This window comes from Anoplopoma fimbria, chromosome 6 (assembly GCF_027596085.1).
Source record: "Anoplopoma fimbria isolate UVic2021 breed Golden Eagle Sablefish chromosome 6, Afim_UVic_2022, whole genome shotgun sequence".
Classification (NCBI taxonomy): Eukaryota; Metazoa; Chordata; class Actinopteri; order Perciformes; family Anoplopomatidae; genus Anoplopoma; species Anoplopoma fimbria.
The window spans coordinates 7,386,165-7,399,397 of NC_072454.1; the positions used below are offsets into that span (position 1 = coordinate 7,386,165).

General features: G+C 40.7%; 1 protein-coding gene across 2 annotated transcripts in view; it reads right to left on the reverse strand.

Moving 5' to 3' along the window:
• The window catches only part of ccdc88ab (coiled-coil domain containing 88Ab), a 64,764-nt gene that overhangs the window by 15,969 nt on the left and 35,562 nt on the right, over positions 1–13,233 (reverse strand). For both annotated transcript variants that reach the window (XM_054599714.1, XM_054599713.1), the window contains exons 8-21: positions 12,508–12,680; positions 8,895–8,976; positions 8,260–8,418; positions 7,538–7,684; positions 7,244–7,388; positions 6,514–6,692; positions 5,577–5,714; positions 3,802–3,985; positions 3,531–3,661; positions 2,597–2,890; positions 2,060–2,242; positions 1,222–1,500; positions 750–874; positions 243–381 (exon numbers count right to left, since the gene is read on the reverse strand). In XM_054599714.1, the coding sequence (XP_054455689.1) occupies positions 243–381; positions 750–874; positions 1,222–1,500; positions 2,060–2,242; positions 2,597–2,890; positions 3,531–3,661; positions 3,802–3,985; positions 5,577–5,714; positions 6,514–6,692; positions 7,244–7,388; positions 7,538–7,684; positions 8,260–8,418; positions 8,895–8,976; positions 12,508–12,680 (2,358 nt within the window). The remainder of the gene's footprint in view (positions 1–242; positions 382–749; positions 875–1,221; positions 1,501–2,059; positions 2,243–2,596; positions 2,891–3,530; positions 3,662–3,801; positions 3,986–5,576; positions 5,715–6,513; positions 6,693–7,243; positions 7,389–7,537; positions 7,685–8,259; positions 8,419–8,894; positions 8,977–12,507; positions 12,681–13,233) is intronic.

A 13,233-nucleotide genomic window follows, 5' to 3' on the forward strand; every position in this document is an offset into this window, starting at 1 on the left:
CCTGCCGCCTCATGAATAGATAAACTGGCTGTAGAAGTGGAAGAGTGGATGAATAAATAATGCATCAACCTTGAGAAGCCCTCAGTGTTTTCAGTGTTTTCAGTGGAAAGATTTGGGCGTTTTGGCTTTGTGGGAGGAACATGTTTTCTTCTGTGGCCTCTGTACAGTGGTTGAGCTTCTGAATGCATCACATCCAACGTATTTCTAGTTTAAAAGTATGGATCTGTGTTTGTGTTACTGACCGTCTTGAGCTCCTGGCGTAGTTGCTGGTTGAGGTTGGAGGACTCCTGCAGTCTGGCCTCTAGGGCGGCGATCTTCTCCTCTTTAATCTCCAAAGATGATTTCAGAGACGACTCCAGTTGGGTTTCCAGGAGCTTAAACCTGAAAATAAATACCCAAGTCAGCTCTGTGTGTGTATATTTGTGTCTTCAGTCTAGAGAGTGATAACATATTTGTAATCCGTAACACAGATAATGCATTATCGTCATGGCCACAGCATAGCAAGGGTGTAGCAGGTGGGGCAGATATTGGCTCAGAGAACTCCCACAGGATGATTCTTCAATAGAGTCAGATTAAAGAAAACTTCAGAACCTGGTTTAAAATGGGCCACACTGCTGAATAATTCGGACTGTACTGGTCACTTTTAATCATTCTGATCACATGAGGAATTGACTAAGTTCTTATTTTAGTCCTGAGTTCTCCGTTCTAAGAGCCATCACAGAAAAGTGTGTGCCTTTGTGAAATGATACCTGTCGCTGGAGCCCTCGTCATGCAGCAGCCTTTCTTTGTTCAGTCCAATCTTCTCCAACTCATGGGTCAGTTTGTCCAGATCGTTATTCATCTGCTGAGTCCGCAGCTTCTCACTCACAAGCTCCTAAACACGAACAAAAACACACATTTATTCATCAATAATTAGTAATAAAGATGCATGATTTTAATGGAAGACACTTTTATTCGTCAGTCTCTAGGGTTATAAATAAATGACAATCAATTCCCATCAATATTTGTCCATGTTCTGTGTTTTCGAGGTGTGATCCGCTTCAGCATTAATAAGTAGAGTAATAGAAAAGATATTGTCTACTTCTTCAAGTGCCTTTTCATCTTTTAAATAAATATTGTTTGACACTTCTTGCATCAACAAAGGATTATTACAGATAAATCTGGAAGCATATGAAGCTCAGTCTCAAGACATACCTACTATTTGCAGACCTCTATTCTTACCTCTCTGAGTGTGTTGAGGGTCTTCTTATCGATGGTGCTCAGTTTGACCAGCTCCTTGTTCTCTCTCTCCAGGTCTTTGACTCTGGTGCAGGAGTCCCTGAAGAAGATCATCTCCTTGCCCATGGTCCGATTCTCCTTCTCCAAGGTGGAGATCCGCTGGTTGTTGTCGTCCAGCTTGGAGTCTCGGATCTCGGCCTGCTGCCTCAGCCGCTTGTTCTCCTTCTCCAGGTGTTTCTTGTCTTTCTCCAGCTGGGAGCTTTCCTGCTCCAGAATCTTGTTCTGTGGGTTAACAGGACGTAATGCAAAGCAGACGGATTAAACACCATTTGATGGAGTTTACCTTTAGTCTAAATGCCTTGTAAATACATGTTTGGCCAAAAGTGGACACAGATTAATTTAAAATTTTGACAAATAATCTGGGATAATCCAACTCTGCTGGGAAACGCACTGTAGTTTTATCAGAAGGAACTAAATGAGTGGCAGTGCTGCTCAAGCGCCAAATAACACATTTACATATTATTCATTTTAACATATAGTATTCTGTAGACTGCTGCATCAAAAAGACTCTCTTCTGTTGGCCTCAATTTTGGGCCAATCTGATTGACCTCATTCTGCCAGGCAGAATCAGTCCATCCCAAAACAAGTCACTGAAGCTGTTTCAGTAAAACACGTACAGCTACCCAACTTGTTGTTGTTCCTGTTCTGCTACAGAGAAGTGCGGTCCAAAAATAATGTCATTTTTGAACACTGACTCAAAATGGTGTTTGTGTTTTCCAGGCTACCATTTCCCACATTTTAGCATTTATTGCTACCTAATCTTTTGTTTTGTTTTGCCTACCTCCTGCTCCAGCTGCTCCAGGCGTTTACTGGAGATCTTGAGCTCCTCCAGGTTGCGTTGGAGGGTTTGATTCTCAGTCTCCACCTCTTGCAGCTCAACCTCCAACTGTTGAATCTTCTTGCTGCTGTTCTCTAACGCCTTCTGCAGCCGCTGGTTCTCCGTATCTAGGCCCTGGTAACTCATCTGGGAGAAGAAAAGCCAGATTAGGATATTAAAAGCATCCATGAACTAGTTGCGCTGCTCCCTGATGCCGTCATATGCCAGATCCCCTGCAACTTACCTGCAAAAATATTCATTAATGATAATAAAGGTGCCGTTACCTCTACAGCTGTTCTGCACAACCTTGTGTTAAGTCACAAGTTGTCTCTGTTAAGGACCAGTTAACGCATGCATAAGCACCACTGGTGCCGATTAAACACTGTAACTAGCAGTAGTCTGATTTTTAATTCTCAAAGAAAGCTTCTTGCCGTACATGGTTACATTTTAGCTGCGTCTACTGCTCTCCATTAACAGGAGTAGTTGCTTTATGAGTTTTACCTCTAATCTCTCTGTCTTTTTGGACGAGGCTTTGAGCAGTTCCAGGCTGCGCTTCAACTGGCTCCTCTCGCTCTCCAGCTCCCTGTTCTCGGCTTCCAGCTGAGCGGCCTTAGCGCCCGCTGAACGCAGACTCTCAGCCGAGCGCCGAAGTTCCAGGTTTTCATGCTCCAGCTGGGAGTTCTCCTTTTCCAGAGCCTCCAGCTGGAAGGCCATGTTCTTCAGAGTGTCCAGCTTCTTCTTCAGACGACGGCCTTCTGCTTCCAGATCCATGTTCTCCTTCTCCAAAGAAGACACCTACACATACAGAATGGATGATTAAAGATGAGGAGTTAAGTGTTTCTGTCTGACAACAACAAGTTAATCCTGATAGTGTTGGGTTATGGCAGCCCAAAACTCACTGCTTTATTTTATGTTTACTTTACTAGATTTGAAGCTGTTCTTTATGGCACAGCTTCAAATGTATTAAAAAAATAATACCTAAAAGTTTAGTATAAAGGCATTACATATTTTGTAATCTTGCATCCAACTCCAAATTGTTACTATGCAGTACATGAGTAACACATATAGTGAGGGAGACAGAGAGACAAAAGACAACATATGTCAAAAATTGGATCATAGTCTTGAAATCATCAAAAAACTAAAATACTTAAAATGTAGCCGCAAAGGCCGCTAATTCTTGCCAATTTTGGGGAAGCAACTCAACTCTTAACAGTGTTTAACTAAGATGCACAAGAGCCAAATACAATGATTCATTACTCATGTCACAGCTACATTAAATTAACTGATTTGGAGAGTAAGTAATCTAATTTGATAACATGGAACAAGGCTATTGAAGTTGAACCATGTGGGGAAACTTGCACTGACTGACTTACAAACATACATACACACTGTCGTCTCAAACTACAAAACAGGGAGAAATCTAAATGCACCAGACCTTTTCACAGGTGATTCCCAGACTGGCTACTTTCTTCTGCAGACTCTCGTTGTCCCTTTCCAGCTTCTGCATCAGAACCTCCAACTCTTCAGCTCGCTCACCTTTCTCCTTCACCACTTCAAGCTCCTTACCTACATTATAAAAAAAAAGAAGGAACAACCAAAATGTTAATGCTGTGAATTCAAAATGAAGAAAAAAAACAAGGATCTTGACATAGAAAAGGAAACTGTCTGCAATGAACCACAAAAGAGTTAAAAAGAATGTCTCTTACGTAGCTGCTTCCTTTCAAACTCAATCTTATTGAGTTTGGCGGTTGTTTCGCAGATGGACTCGTGGAGAACGCGGTTCTCTTTCTCCACATCCTTGACCCGGGCCTCAGCACCAACCTGGCAGCGCTGGCGCAGAGACGACACCGTCTGGCTCAGGTGCTTGTTCTCCTGCTCCAGACCCTTCAGCTGGAGAACAGACATAAGAGATGAATGAGAGCTTCACCACGTCATGTTTAAATTGATTGAAATGAGTGAAACATATTTTAGGCTTCACATATTTCAGAATATGTTTTGTGACTTTATTTGAAAGGAATTTAGCTGTAATGATGACTTAAGAAGTATCTGCTTTATAGAGAAGCACAAAACAGCTTATAAGTATTCTATGAATTATACAGTTAATTTGAATATTATGTGTTTTGGAACCACACTGCTTTAGTTACATCTTTTCATGTTTATAACTAACTGGATGAAATTGACCACAATAATATGCGAGTTCAGCTTTTAATGTTTTCTCTGCCTCATCAAAGGCAGATTTTACAAATTTAGACAGTTAAACTAATTAAAAGTTGTCAGATTTGGGTCCAACAGCTACAAAGTCCCTGCAGACACACAGCGAGCGACCGCATCTGGGCCACAGAGTACCAGAAAGCTGTGTAGTCAATAAAACATGGCGGTAGTTCCACTTAATAGTGATCGGAGCCAAATGCAAATCAATTGCACAAAGATTTCTCTCAGAAGAACTCTGTTAAGACTTAAGTAAATTACACAACTTAGTCATTTTCTTGGAGCTTCCTGGACCGAGGATCAATGATGGTTTTGTAGAGAGAGCAGCATCTATGACGCACAGCCTCAAAGCTCTGTTTGTCTGACTGTGTTGGTGCATCAGACCATATGCTTCTCAAGTATACAAACCGCATCATTAACTATATTCCAAAGCACATGAATACTTGATGTGATTACAGTCCCTCTCAGAAAAGTCTGTCTCTATAACATATAAGGTTAGGGGCACTAACTTGTTCTGCTATCTCGAACACATCCAAGCCTTATCAGTTGATAGTTATTCAACAAAAATGGGACATTCAGGAAAAATGTCATTCAAGTAATTATCAATAAGAAGATTTAATACACCTACACAGGTTTGTGAATCTTTCACAAACTAAAACGATTCTCGATTCAGTACATAGAGGTGATCATTTCAGGATCTACGCCAGTCTGCTGTGTGCAACAAAGGCAGTTTGGTAAATTAAAAGGTTAGGTGTGTATAAGATTGTTTTATTTATGATTTATATATGAAAAAGTAGTATAAACGATTAGCAATAATGTAAACGCACACAAAGGCAAAATTAAATATTTATTCATGCTAAACTTGGTAGGTACGTTGTTTATTTTACATGACGCAACATAGCGCTGGGCACAGTGTTACTCTTTCTGCAGCCCAGTTATTTGCCATCATTACGGTTGTTGATGAATTACTCCTCATTCAGTTAGACGATGTTTCATTTTCAATTAATGACAGAATGTTGTGTGAATCCTGTAATGCGGTGGATTTCTTTTTTCAATCAATTTTCATATTCTATGCAACATCTTAGTTCTTAATTAAAATCAATTTTTGAACGTTGTGAATCGATTCAGAATTGGATGAGATTTTCCCCCACCCCTGCATACTTTCTAGAAACAAAAGAATAAGTGACGTTTTTTGTTTTTTTTAAATGATGACCATCTGGTTTTGGGATATACGTCCCAAATTAAATCTGTGTTGTTGAGTGTGTGTGTCTACCTGTCTCTCAGAGTTTTCTCTGAGTGTTTCCAGAGTCTTCTCCAGTAAAGCCTTCTCCTTCATCAGGTCAGTACTGAGGGATTCAGCGCTGCGGAGCGCCTCTCTGTCTGCTGTCAGTTCACTCCCCAAATGCTCCAACTGTAAACAATGTTGAAGAAAATTTGAAGAAAACACACTATCTAGATTGGGTTTTAATGTTGTGGGTTGTGGGTTGTGTTTGTGACGGTTACTGATGGTGGCTCAGTAATGATTCCCCGTCACAAAGAAGCCGGTGCAATTATTAGTCCATGATAGAAATATATAATACATCCGCTCATTCTGTCACAGCTCTGCACAGCAGTTAATGCATGGACACACTCAGAGAGATAAGCATTAAATGAAACCATTTCTGTTGTTTACGTCGACCAGGAGCTGCATTCACATTTGAATGTGTTTTGGCTCTAGACCTCAAGTCACTCGGAAATAAATGTCCCACTCTGGATTTTCCCCTTTGTGAGAGAGAAACACAATTTCATGCTTTTTTATTCAGAGTGCACAGAGAGAGGCTTATGTTTCTGAAAATAGCTGAGACACTTCTCTTAGCGAGGGGCGTTTGGGTGTCAAGGACTTGAAAGAAAAGGCAAAGCAGGGCTGCCTGGATTTACAGCTTTGCTTTCATCCTCCTATCCACCCCTCTCTCTATACTCTCTCCTTCCTCCTCTTTCTATTTTCCTCTATCGCTGTGTGAAAAGGCCTAAAGCCAAGTGTTAGGGTGATGTATTATGGATGAGTGCTGGTCCAATATGCTAATCTTGGTAGTGACCGTAATGAGGGGCAAAAATGTAAACTGCATTTCCATCTGATGCCATAAAGTGAAAAACAGGAAATAACTTAGAACTTTCACCCTAACCCTTACACAACCACAGAAAAAAACACTTGAATACACAGTCCAGCTTACTTTCTGGTTCAGTCTCTGGTTTTCCTGGTTGACTTTTGTCAGTTTGGTCACAGTGTCCTGACTGGCTGCTCCTCTGAGCTCCTCCACGGTCTTCAGCAGGGTCTGGTTGTCTTTCTCCAGCTTCAACAGACGGCTGGAGGTCAGCTCATTCACCTCCTCACCCAGAGACTTCTGAGGGGCTGAGTCAATGACAACAAGAAAATGTGGATTATACATCAATGATTAAACAAATTCGGTTTAGATTTTTGGTGTTTGAAGTCAATACATCAGTCCATCAAATAATAAATAAATACAAGGCCCTTGGGACTGACTTCAGGGGTCTTAAAGCTTTTAAAGTGCCATTTTAACAAACACACAACACAAAGTCTTTATCCAGATCCCTGGCTGGTTAAACCTCTTAACAGCGTTTATAATCCAAACGCACAGATTATCCTCCAAGAGCTACTGAATATTAATTACAGGTCCTAATCAAGTGGAAAGAAAACCCAGTGGAGGCTGGCAAATGCAGAAGGGCCGTGGGGATGACGCCAGGGCCAAGAGCCAATGAGCAAAGCCTGGCCTGTTGGCCTTCTGAAGCCTTGAAGCTGGTGAAATCAGGTGACTGTCAGCTCCATAACACTTTCACTCAACATCACATTCTTTGCTTTCCTTTCCTTAACACTCCTCTTTGTTTAACTTTCAGTCAACATAATCTGGTTTTAAAAAGTAGTTGACTCCATCTTCTTCTTACCTTCCGTCAGTTCTGGTGTCTTGGATAGTTGCTCCAGTTCCCAGCCGAGGTGCAGGGACTCGTCCATGCTCTGTTTCTGGGCCATCTCAAGCACAAGGTTCTCCTCCATCAGCTCCTCCATACGTTTACGGTCCATGTCTCGCTCCTGGAGATAATAGAGAGATAGAAGGTGTGTTGGGGATAAACAAACGCTTAACACTTGCCTGCTGAAATGCCCATGTGCATTTTACTCAGATTTGAACCCCAGCTTGTCTAGCTCTAAGACTCATCACAGTTATCTATAAATCATCTCACCATCTCCAGGTCATGGATCTTGGATTTGATCTGCAGACTCTCTTTCTCCAGGAGGTGCAGTTTGTCGGAGCGGGTCCGGCTCGCATCCAGCTGCTCCTCCAACATGCTCTTAGTCTCCAACAGGACCTGGTTGTCCTCCTTCAACTCCTACAGAAACCACCACATTAATAGAGAATAAAGGTTAAACAACAAAACAAAAACGAACAACGAAAAATGTTTGTCCTCTTCAGAAAACATATGTTGTTACTTTTAATATCAGTATTATTATTATAATCAGATGTAACAGTAGTAATAGTAACATCATGAGCAAAAATGGAAATAAGTTTTACGTTTGTAAAAGATTGGCACCAAAGACATAAAGGGATGTCTTAAATAATGTATTTAGTTCAATATGCAAATATTCAGTTGATATTAAAATAGTGTAGATACTACAGTCTACAAATTGCAAATACCTAAATACCTAAATACCTAAACTACTATTGAAAAACACTTGCATCATGAGATCATGCAGCATTGACAGTCGTTGGGGCCTTGTATATGGGTCACATGTTGCTTGCAGGCCGTTCACAACATGACCAGTTTGAACTAAAATGATTGAGACTTGTGTTTGTTTCAAGCAATAACTAGTTCCTTAAATGTCAGTAACACAATGCCTGAGTTGTCCTTTGACAAACACATGACATCATGGCTTGAAGTAACGCTCAGGGTGTGCAGTCGTGTACCTCGACTCTGGCCTTGTAGAACTCGATGTCGTGGAGTCTCTCCTTGTATCGGCTCAGCTCGCTCTCCAGTTTGTCCACGCGGATCGCTTTCTCTCTGAGTGCGTCCAGCTCGTCACGGTAGGCCCTCGCCGATCGAGCGTCCGACACCAACTGGTAGCTCTGCAGGAGTTGACAGCCAAATATAGGAGCATGAATATGTGGATATGCCCATCTCATAATGAGGAATCACACGAACAAAGATGTGAACAGATACACAATCATGAATCTAAAGCTACAGTTGTTTTAACAAGGCAGTGGACTGTTATCTTTGTGTTATTTATTCACAGATAATCTACCACAGTCTTGTGTGTTACATAAACCGATAAAGAACAGAACAAACTCTACACACTATCAATTACCACCAGCACGCTTACACATACACGTCTTACATGCCCTGAACTCATCCACCTTGTTTACAGCATCTAGTTTGTCAGCCTGCCACCCACTTTCAAAATCAAAAGCCATGTGAGGCTGTTGCTAGACTAAAGATAGCTCTAATAGCCTTTAATGAGCTTTAATGGGGGGTGAAGTCATATGAATGTTTGTGTGAATGAAGGTGGATGTGTGTGAGGATCACTGTGATTAAGTTGCATTACCTCTTGCTGAAGCCTCTTCAGCTCCACTTCCATGTTCTCAAGCTCCTGCCTGGTGTCCAAAAGCTGCTCACTCTTTTCCTCTCTGAAAAAAGAGAGCGGGAGGAAGAGGAGTTAGACAAGGAGGAAATGGAAAAAAAAGGTTTGAGGATGTAACCTAGAAAGAGGAAGGATGGAAAGATTTTTTTGTCTTTGCTCCTGGGATAAAGATTAAACCATACACTGAGAATAAGGGGCCAAGTTTTTTTTGTGTGTATTTGTGCATGTCTGCGTACCAAATCAGAGCATTAACAAGGACAGTCCTTCAGGGCTGTTTCCATTTCACAGTTTGCAGCCTAATCGTTTAATGGTAGCAGCCTATTGACATAGTTACACACAAAAAAAAATACATTTCACATAATTTGCCAGAAAAGCTTCACTATCTTAACTTTACTTTTAAGTTGTTCATTTTCTGTATGTAGGCAGTTTGACATTAAATTGGGTTGTTTCCGGAAATAATTGCTATTAATAATGCAAGACTATAGAGTTTAAGCTTCATTTTCAACTGAGATACATTTTAGGACTGAAGAGTGAACTAAACACTCAATTAAAAATAAAAACAATCCGACTTGAGTCTGTATATTTCATAAGATGAGAGATCAATTTAATGTACTATTTTCATTCTAAATTTCATAAGATTAAGTATTGAGGCTTTTTAAATCAAAAACTAATTATAGCATTACAACATAGCTTACGCATAGCTTGCCCGTCAGGCATAATAGGCCTTTATTGAAAGACAAAAATATGCAATACACATCAATAAACCCAATAACCCATTCTCTTGTGTAAAAATAGACTATTGTATCCTGTGTGTTTGGACTGTGATGGTCATGACACAAAGTCTTTCCTGTGTCCTGCCTTGAATTCAACTACTAATAAACATCCACGCAGCATAACACACAATAACAAACAGTGAGGGGAAAGACAACAATAAAGAAACTGAAGAAAAGTCACCCAAATCACAAACACCTGTCAACTCTAGCATGGCAGATTAGCTCTGGGCTCACATTAAGGATGCAGCTGGCTCTGCTACTTATGTTAATAGTTTAACACATGCTGCATCTGCGCAAGCACAGACAAACACTTGTACGCACTGCTGTATTTGAAAAGCCAAAAAAACAAAGGTAACCTTTTCCAGGCAACTACATGTCTAACTGGTAGACTTCCTCACCCTAATCTCCATATTTCCATAACCCTACATCTTGGCTCTATTGATATATGACATATCACTGTCTTTCTTTAAACCTACAGAAAAGCATTTTAAATACTTTCAATTTTTGAAGTTCCAACAAAAAATGATGTTGTGGGCTATTGAATATCACCTCAGGAGCAAATACATTTGACCTGGAAGTGTCTCACTTTTTTCACACAAACCACACACACCCAAACACCCACGCTGTATATATAAACACAGCTTTTGTGATAAACATTACCAAACATTTCCTCTACAATATTTTTGAACAGTGTCTTAACTATAATATCTTGCCAAGGAACAGGGGGATGTACCTGTACACAGTAGAGAAAATAAAAAAAAAATGACCAAGCATTAAAAAAAGATTTTTTTTTTAAATTAGAAATCAACCCTGACATTCAATATTCAATTCTAATATAAACACATTATGTAGTCAATGAATTAGTCCTGTAGGAACATGGTAAGTTAAACAAGGATTACAACACAGCTGACTGGTTTAGAACACTACCTTTAGAGGAAAATGAATGGAAGCAGTAGGAAATACATTTTGGGCCTGGGAACACTCACGCTGAGGAATAGCATCTCTAAATATGACCCTAACTGTGCTTCATACTGTAGCTATAAACTGAGTGTGTCTGAGCTTGAACAGGAGGAGGGACAGCAGCCAGAAAGCAGCAGCTTTAACAGACATTTTAACAAACCGACCACTGTGAGAACACTGAACCATACATCCCCCCTGGCTCTAACCCGCTCTCCTTCTGACACACAAACACAAGCCTCAACAGTGGACACACACATCTCCATTTGTATGCAGAGAGACAACATTTGTGCATGTGCATGCACCCAGACACAATAAACAAACCCGTTCTCTGCCTGAGAGAGGAAACTGCATCATGTGACCAGACTGCATCAGCACAGACTGACTTTAAGCCATTTTTGTCCCTTGTCGGGCATATCGCAGCAACAAGAAAACAATACCATGGCAACCAGCAAACAAAATACCTCATTGGCTTGTCGGGTGATGTTCTACAGCCCTATTTAGGTCTACTGAAGAAATCATCATAATAAAAAGGTCAAGAATGTATAAGGGAGATGTCTACTGTGATGAATGTCAGACTTTTCCAGCACAACAACCCCTTTGGATGAGTTAAGGCTCAAGAGATGATGCTTTTTAGTGTTCATGTGACCAAGCAGCCATTGACCTGCCCTCCATTCTGAGTTACAACCAATTGTAGAGCCATAAAGTTTGTCAAATAGACATGAGATGACCGTGGGTTAAAGGCAAAAAAAAAAAAGATATCCTGCAAAATACAGGGGCAGAATGATACAGCATTGAAATATGATCAAAGGCCTTTGCCAAATCATTAGGATCGCTAGGAGATAAAATGAGCAAGATAACTTGTTTAAATACCCTTTCAACTTGCTAAAGTGATAAACATTCTTCTACCCTGGCAGTCAGATCCACTCAAGCATGCAAATTAATTCTCTTGAAGTAGGAACGACGCATTATCTGACATGACACAGTCATTGAATTCTAATCCACGATTAGTTTTAGTGGGGATTTAATCTTGAAAACAAAGGATAGATACAATACCTCAGGTTTCTGTCAAAGCATTCAATATCAAAACAGACCTGATGCCGGCAAGTCTGATGTTTGTGTAACATTTAAATACTTCCCCTTGTCAGAAGGTGTTGGTCCGTTTTGACCATTAAGCCTTTGTCTGGCAAGGGATTATAGCACTTTAGAAAGGAAGCTCTATTATTCATAGGCAGAATTTAAAAGGACTCAACAAGGTTTGTGAGTGTGTGCGTGTCTGTGTGTGTTGCAGTATGACATCATAGCAGCCTGGTCTTATGTGAGTAATGGAGATGTAAGGGAGGAAATGGTCTGCTGGTCTCCATGACTAGTCTCTCTGCATTGTCACAGTCTTAAAGCCTCATGTTTAAGGCTTGGAGGAAGTCATTAAAACTCCCAAAAACCACTAGGAGAATACACTCAGTGCATTCCCATCAGGAACGTGATGAAGAATCCCATTCTTCTAAAATTATAGCCTTTCCATGACCTAAAAGTTTTATAACTTCCTGCTTTGTCAGTATTGTATAATTAGAGGATGTAACCAGTCAGTTCTCCAAACTGAAAAAAAAACACCATCCAACGCAATAACTATGACGTCCCATATCATATTGAAACATATGAGAGGAAAATAAGCAAAAATGGGAACTACAGTAGCAAACAAGATTAGGGTAAATAGTTAGGGTCTAATTCTAGAAAATAACCATTTTGTATGTAGGTCTTGAGTTTGTCTCTTTCAAGTAAGGAGGTATTTAGTTTTTCTGTAATTTATCCCCTTTTCCGAATTTTTTGTGTTATATCTTTTCACTCACAGTTCCTGTCGAAGTCGTCTGATCTTGGCCTTGGCATCAGCCAACTCCACAGAGAGATGCTGTCGGCTTTCGGTCCTCCTCATACTGGGGGAGTCACCGGGAGACTGGGTCGGACAGGGAGCCAGTGGAGACAGCTGCACACAGTCTCTCTCCTGGGTTAACTCCACGATAGTCTGCATGGAAAGAGGGGGAAAAGAATGGACATAGTGAGATTTATAGATGTGTAGATGAGTACATGAGCCCATTAATAGAAGTAAGTTTAACTCCTGTAAACCAGACTCAATAAGAGAGTATACTACAAATAGTGTTAACACAGAAATATAGTTTTGAATTTGTATTTAGGGTAATTTAGCATCATTGCCATTTCCTGCAACAATTCAACTATTGGACTGGCATGGACTGCATGAGAGTTGATCCATGGATTCACCCAAAGCAGCCCCACAACCCTAAACTAGAACATAGGCACAAGGGCAAAAAGTGCACCCAAAGTCCCACACACAGCCTATTTTGATCTATTACCCCAGAAAGGAAATGGGATTTTAATTGACAGCGGCTGGACTACACAGTGATAATCTGGAGGCTATTAGAGCCCCCGACACACACACAAACACACACAAAGATCGGCTATCATCTGCACCCTATGGGTTGGAAACTCATTTAGTGACGCATATACTCGAAGTAAAAAGCACACGCACACACACACACCCACACACACACGCACACACA